Genomic DNA, 7,708 nt, shown 5'->3' with positions numbered 1-7,708 from the left:
CCCCCCCCCACCCCCCTGCACACACACCCCCTCTGCAAAGCACCATGACTACACCTTCATTCTGGCCTTTAAAGGTCATTAGTGCTGGAAAACCAGGCACCCAAGTATTATTCTACACATGTAAGCACAGGTCATATCCACCTACTCCTTTACTGATCATTCCAATCTGCTCACTATTTCAAACAACCACTCCAGGCCTCCAAACTGTTTGCTCCTATTCCAAGTCCCTATATGGCCTTAAATACAGACATGCTTTACATAAATACATTCTGTATGCACTATAGCTGGGAGAAGTTCCATTGCATTTGGACAGCAAGTAGTGCTGCTATATGGGGTAAAATGGTCTTACCTTAAAGAGGACCATGGGTAATACAGAGCCTAAATGTGGCCTTTGCCTGCCTACTTGCTGCTGCACTGCAAATGCCTCCTTTCTTGCTCTATATTTCAGCATTTCAAACATCAGTCATCAAGAAAGAGCTGCAAGGAGAAGTTATCTATTGTGCAAAAGCCCATGTATTTGTTTTTTTTAAAATCATCCCCAACCATGCAAAAGTAAAGTATTCTTTTTAGAAAGCAAGGATTTTAACAACCTTTGCAGCAGGAGGACATTGGAGTCCATTGTTTCCTAATTTAGCTGTGGCAAGTTAGGGTACGGTGCTTTGTTGTTGTGTGGCAGGGTTGCCTGTGTAGTTTTAGTAACAGCTTAAACAAGGATTTGCTTGGAATGGTTTGGCTAGGAACAATCCTGCCTTAGGCAATGTTTGGATTAGATGGCCTCTAGAGGTCCCTTCCAGTTCTGGTTTTCCATGACTCTATAGTTCTATGACTTACAGCATTATAGACAACCTGATATATTCTGTCCTCAACTGTTTTGTTTCATATTTGGACTTTGATTGGTTTCTGTGCTTCCACATTATGTCATGTTACATCATCAAAATCATTATATCAGCATGCACTAAAGTGTCAGCAAGCTAATGATGACACATTCCTTGTAAGTCTATCACTGATACAAATCTTTTACCCCACAGTGCCCCACAAAAAGTTTTTCCTCCCTCATCCACTTTTGAGGTCTTACATTTCATCCATTCTGAACTCCACTTCCAGCTCTGTATTACTCTAAAAGTAGAAAAAGGCAAGAAATTAAAGTTGGGGAACAGAAAACTTTCCATGGAATAAAAGGCCTAAGGATTGTTTACTCAGATCTGGTTAGGAACACAATTACCAAAGAAAGGGTTAAAGAAAGATGTATAAAAATAAAATGAGAGAGACACTTAATGATGAGATGGCCACAGAAATATAAAATGCTTCATTAATGTCATCCATTTAGAGTACAGTGTACAAATTTTAAAACGTAAGACTGGAAGGAACCTCAAAGGGTCACCTGCGAGAGACAAACAACTTAAGAGAAGGTGCTATGGATGAGCCCATAGTAGCCTGATTGGTGAATTTCTAGATCCTTGCTGGAAGCTCCCACCTCAGCATTATAGAAAAGCCCACATGCTTTGCTCTAAACTGAGCAAACCTAATTCCTTCAACTTTTCATCCCAGTTTATGTTTTTTAAATTTATTTTTATCTTTGTTAAGCTCCTCTGGACTTTTTCATATTTGTCTACATCTTTCCTAAAGAGTGGTGCCCAAAACTGGAAACAGAATTCCAGCCAATGCCTCATCAATACTAAGTTGAGAGAAATAAGTACTGTATTTTCATTTATAACCTGCTTCTCAGATGAAGTACTTTTCCTCAAAACTTAAAAAGCTCACATGCTCAGATGATTGTAATGGCTAGGGACAGACCATCAAAAATCCTGACCCTGAATTGATTCACTCTTTGCAGGTTAGTCTAAGCTGTGCAGCTTAAATAGATTAATAACTGGACAGACATTCTTTGTTAAACCAGGAAATGCAGCCTGCAGCGGCTCAAGCCAGAAGCTGGGGGGCAGAGGGGGGCACGGGCACTAGAGCATACCTGCCAGCCACTGCCAAAGGGGAGGGAAGGAAAAAGCCCTCCAAGCCTCTCACCCCTCCCTGCTGGAGCAGAGGAGACATACGCAGGCACCAGCTGGGGCTAGCAGGACACAGGGGATGCCAGGCACCATCGTGGGTGGGGGGAGCTGCTGCCAGACTGAGGAGTAGGGGTGGAGGAAAAGTTCTTTCTTTGAAGCAAGCATGTACTGAACACAACTATTTGCAAAGCATACAACAAGGAACAGCTAAAATCTTTGCCTAAGCTAAGATACAGCCCAGTAAAACACAGCATAACCAACTTGGTAAAACTTAAAATGTAAATGAGGAAGACAAGAGAAAGCTTTGCATAAATTTTACATAATCCTGTGTCTCCTTACAGCCAGGCATTCATAAAGGCTTTATTTAGGTATTCTCACCTTTTACAGGTTCTGCTTTATGTAAATATAGCTCTCTACACTCTTTGGTGAAGCTGTCTGTAACTTCCCTTAACTACATCTCCAGCACATATGTGAGATGATTGAGACTGAAGCCAAACCCCCAGGGTTCCAGGGGAGAGAGGGGACAGGGACAAAGTAACTCCATCCCTGCCTGGCTGCAGGCAAGCCGTGGAGGTGTGGCTGGGGCTGGCAAACCACAGCTGCAGTCTGCAGCATTTGCCAGTGGAGAAAGAAGGGACAGAGGGAGGAATTTGCCTCAGGGGCCATTGCAGGGTCTGGCAATGCCTTGCCCCTGCTCTGGATAGAGAGTAGAGGGGAGGGGCCAGCCAAGAGCAGAGCCCAGCCCAGCCCAGCCCAGAGAGTATACTGGGATGCTGGGGGAGTGTGGTTTAACTTAAACCAGCAAGGGGTCTGGGACAGATGATGCGTAAACTGGCTTGAGCCAAATCAGTCAAGTCTGATGCTACATTAAACCAGGTTTATTTCAAACTGGTTTCAGCCATTTTCAAACTGCCTTATGTGCACTGAATGTCTTTAAACGAGTTTAAACCAGTTTCTGATCACTTAAACTGGTTTATATTTAATGTCTGTCCCTAGCCCATTAGTTTAGTGTGGGTTACTTGCCAAATAGGTGCAACTGAATACAATTTTTCAAATATGACAGTTGCCCAAAATTTCACTGAAACTCAATGACTTTGAAGTTCTTATTGTTACTGAAAGACATATGCAGCATGCTGGTATCAAAAACTGAACTTCTTTTATAATCTATTTCCAATTCATAGTCAGCATTTGAACATGGATTTAGGTTTTCATCAATTTCATTTTCTGGGAAGTTGGCTATCTTCAACATTAAGATCAGCACATAAACTGCAAAGGAAACTTGCTTCAATGAGATTTTTTTCTGACAGACTTCCATGATGACTTGTCTTTGTTCCAGCACCCTGCTTCTTGGATTAGCCTAAAGGTACTGAAAAATGGCAATAGCTTGATGACAAACACTCTTTCTACAAGGTAGCTTATACAAATGATCTTTCATCTTCCACCAGTCAGGAACAGAGCTATTGTCTACCCTAAATTTTCATACCATAGCACAATTTCCATGTTTTAAAGAACAGTCTGCAACCTTCAGTTTAAATTCAGTTAGAAAATTCTGTCATATGTTTTATTGTTGTTGTAGTTATTGGAGCCATGTACATATTGCTATCAGGTGGTTAAGTAAAGGTGTCTTCCTTCAACCTTTTTTGTGAAGACTGAAATAAAGGAGGCTGTCCAGGGTCAAGGGGAGGACATGGACCCCGAAGGGTCAAGGAGGGACTCTGGGGGACAACACACCCCAGGGAAAACATAAGAGAAGGAAAAACAAGCAAAAATGCCCTACCTGCTGCAGGAACCACGGTGGGACTGGAAGCGGCGGCGGGACCCGGGTGGCTCGTTGGCCGCAGTTTTTTTAAAGCAAAAGCTGCTGCAGAGAAGGGGGAGGAGAGCCGGCACAGAAGGATAAGAAGGGGAGACAGCAAGATGAAAGGGGAGGAGAGTTGGAGAAAGAGCAAAGAGAAAGTATCTCCTGGCCCATAGGGCAGGAGAATGCCTGAAGCAGCGTCAATAGAAAGATGCTATTACCGGACTTAGAAGGACGGAGGTATCCAGGCTGCATATCATCCTAAAGCCGCGAAGAGAGCCTGCAGGAGGGTCCTCATCAGCAGAGTCTGGTTCCAGTGAATCGTCCAGGGGAGAGGTGAACGGTCAAAGAGCTAGCTAAGACCATCACGTCCTGGACGGAAGACCTGGGAGAGCCCTTCGGAGGAAGGTTTCTTCTCCGAGGCAGAAGGGACGTCAAGGGTTGGATGCATGTAGGGTACACTAAGGGTAGGGAATAGGTAGCACTAAGGGGGCAGCCGGTGGAGGGGGCACACTGTAACTTAGATGCCCCAGGATAGTAATCAAAGGATTATTGAGAGGTGGCAGGCAGTTTTGTTGCTAGCATCTTTTCCTTTTATTTGTTAATTTTATCATCCGGGATGCCGGGGTAAAAGTAAGGCGGAGGGCTATGAAAGGCCAAGGATTTAGAGGGCCTAGTTTGACTCGGCCATACAACCCAGGCTCAAGCGAGACCCAGGAATACGTTCTCACATAGGGAGGGCTGGCCGCGGAAAACAACATCAGCACACCATCGTGGCTGGGTATAGGGCGAGGTACAGGGGAGGTTGGAGCCTCGTGAAAACCATCACCCCTCGGCCTGAGATAACCGAACCCGGACGGTTGGATCCCTCCACCACTGATAGGATTATCAAAGTCATGGCAGGCAGGATTAGGAGGGGATAAAACTGCCCGCGGTGACCCTCGTGGCCCTAATACCTTTGGGACGGAGCAGAAGACCATTATCAAAATCCAGAGCCAAGTGGCGAGGGACCAGATGATGGAGGTGTGGTGGGTGCAGAGGCACTAAATACTTCAGCCTTCTCTGCACCATCTGTTACTGACTCTTCTTTCCCTTTTAGTAATGTAGTTAGGGGTGTGTGAAATGGGCTGTATTCGATTCGGATTCGGCCCAAATTGGGGACAGTGATTCGATTCGTTGATTTGGATCTACATGTTCCTACATGTATCTACATGTCCCTTTGTATTCTTCTTAATTACACTGTACTGACAGAATCTTTTCAAATTGTTTTATGCATCTTGCCAGTTGAAACTTATTTTGTACTTTAGGCTGTTTAATTTGACGTGCTTGTACTATACCTTTATTCTCATCCTTACTTATGTGACACTGTTTCTACTGTTTGGTTGTTTCTTGCTTAATTGTCAGATCACTAGAGAACTTCTGATGCTTTGATAATGGTCTCTAACCATGGTTACAATGTTTTCTAGCTTTCCTTTGCATCAAGACAGTTTGCCAATGTATATTATTTAATATACTTTAACAGCCACTATCAAATCACCTAGACTTCTTTATCCTTTAGACTATCTTTGCAAGAGTCTTTGCATCAATTTCACAAGTTTTCCAATGTCTTCTTTTCTAAATTCTGCTACCTTTATTCTGTTGCTTTCATGCCTTCCTTTCCTCAGAATAATAAAAACTCTAGTACTTCAGGATCATTTGGTTGGTTGATTGGCATCCTTTTGTCTGCAAGAGATGGTGGATATTGCAGCCTATAATGTAGATGGCTTGCAGTGTTTTGTGACTGAATAGTCCAATTTGATATCCGCATGATCTGTGGCAGTGGTTGCAAGTACGTGTGTCATGGTTGGCTGCTTCAGGAGCTACTTGCTTATTTCATGATCCCTCCCACCAAACTTGCCTTTCCCACCTTGATTTTCAATTCATTCCTTCCTATTAGTGAGAACCAATTCTAAAATAACTACTTCAATGAAACTTTTCTCCACCTTCCAAAACAAAAAGTTGTCCCTAATACATTCCAATAACTTAATAAACTGTGTGTCTTCCTTATTGCTTTCCAACAAATAACTGGGTAATTAAAGCCCATCATTACCACGAAGTCCCTTTCTGTGGATATTTCCCATATATAGCCATAAGAAAGGCACCCATGGAATGGAAAGGAGGTAGAGAAATGATAGCCCTACCCATTTCTGGCTGGAATTTCAGTTTCTACCTCTGAATTCAAAATGAAGCTTGAAGAGGCTCTTTCTCGAAGTCTGACTTCAGCCACATCAAAGAGAACAGTGAAGAGAAGGTCATCTCTGGTGAGTGGATCTTCATCATAGACTCTCAATTCCAGGATGTTCTAGAGATGAGAGATTTTTCAAGAATAGTATGCTTTTGTTTTCCATTACGTTTGAAAATGACAAATTCCTTGTGATAGGTTTCTGCGGGGTTGAATTTAATGAGAATTACTGTGGAAGACAACGAAGACATTTTTAAAAGTGATGCAGCCATGCCCTTGACCAAACAGCATGGAATAATAAGCATGTTCAGATATCAACTGGTAGGTCAAAAAAGTTTTTACCAACATTATCTAGACAAATAGTCCCTGGGTAGAAACCACCTGACCCCTGATGATCTAAGATCAGTCAATTTCCCTACCTTAACTTGGGCCTGGATTCTGAAACAGAAGGTTTCATTCCATTCTGGTTCACTAGAATTCAAGATAGTTTTGGTCTTGGCCTCTTCCTTTGAAGATGTTGGCAGCCACAAGGTTACATAGCAGTCAGTGGCACTCACTATAGCAGAAAAGAAAAGATAACATATTTAAAACAATTTTCTAGTTAGCTGTCAGTGTTCCAGAACTACTGCCTGCTAAAAAGACACATTTTAAATTAGCATAGCTATTGTTGAGGTAAGGAAATGGAGTTACCAATTACTGTGTTGACAAGGGAACAGAGATACAACTAAAATATAGGAGTTTTAGGGTTAACTAGCATCTTGGCTTTCTATAAGCCTTGATTCAGTTTTATAACACATTTTAACCAGGAATCTAATGAACTAATTATATGCCTAGAAATTAATGAAATTATGTAATGTAATGAAATTACTTCTAGAAAATTTCCAGTTTTGAAGAGGGGATGCTAATACACAGTGAATGCCTGGACTTGCCTACAATGCATTGAAATAAATAATAAAGCACATAAGTCACCCAAATCAAGCCACATGTCAAGAGTTACTAGAGGAAATCAGTTTCTCCCTCACACGCACCCTTTGTGGCAAATTACTGGCCTGGGATGAGGTGTCTATTGCCATAATTAGACTCCTACCAGAAACTGAGCTAACTAATTTAAAGCTAGCTTGAGGCACCTCCACACATCACTATGGAAACTTTATAGCTGTAGTATATACACACTCTGTATGTTCCTTCAGGCCAAATCTTTCTCTCTCTTTCCCTTAGTCTTATAATGTTCCTAGCATTACAATCTTACCTTGATAAAAACCTTCAGTCTCAAGTACCATTACACTTGCAATTCAGGTGAAGTTACATGTTATACTTAAACCAGAACGTTAAGCAGTGTTAAAGTTAGAACATACTGTAAGCAGTCACTCATTAAGGACACTTACAGAAGTTGTAAGGGCACCTTGATCACACTGTAACTTTTTGCACTTTACATAAAGCACTGAAAGTTACAGCATCATCAAATTCTAACACACATGTGCTCCTGTGCAGGGGGGCTCAGTTGCCTGCCTTGCAAGCCAGCTAGAGCTCCAGAAGCCCCTGGCCAGCTGCCTGTGTGGGCAGGGGTGGTCTGGAGTCTTCTGTGCCCCCAGATCCAGTGCCAGTAGGCACCAGGGACACCCTCCCTAGGGAGGGAGCCGTCCGAGGCCCCCCACCATGATCTCTGGCTCAGTCACCCTTCCCCCC

At 42.8% G+C, this 7,708-nt stretch overlaps 1 protein-coding gene across 1 annotated transcript in view; it reads right to left on the bottom strand.

Moving 5' to 3' along the window:
* The window catches only part of LOC109320784 (cytosolic phospholipase A2 delta-like), a 52,569-nt gene extending 45,267 nt beyond the window's left edge, over positions 1–7,302 (bottom strand). The window contains exons 1-5 of the mRNA XM_019551040.1: positions 7,272–7,302; positions 6,442–6,578; positions 6,011–6,142; positions 3,097–3,243; positions 1,076–1,116 (exon numbers count right to left, since the gene is read on the bottom strand). Of these exons, the coding sequence (XP_019406585.1) occupies positions 1,076–1,116; positions 3,097–3,243; positions 6,011–6,142; positions 6,442–6,578; positions 7,272–7,302 (488 nt within the window). The remainder of the gene's footprint in view (positions 1–1,075; positions 1,117–3,096; positions 3,244–6,010; positions 6,143–6,441; positions 6,579–7,271) is intronic.
* Positions 7,303–7,708: the final 406 nt, after the last annotated feature.

The sequence above is a fragment of the Crocodylus porosus genome, unplaced genomic scaffold (assembly GCF_001723895.1).
Source record: "Crocodylus porosus isolate Cpor-Errol unplaced genomic scaffold, CroPor_comp1, whole genome shotgun sequence".
Lineage (NCBI taxonomy): Eukaryota > Metazoa > Chordata > Crocodylia > Crocodylidae > Crocodylus > Crocodylus porosus.
This window is presented reverse-complemented; position numbering and strand designations above follow the sequence as displayed.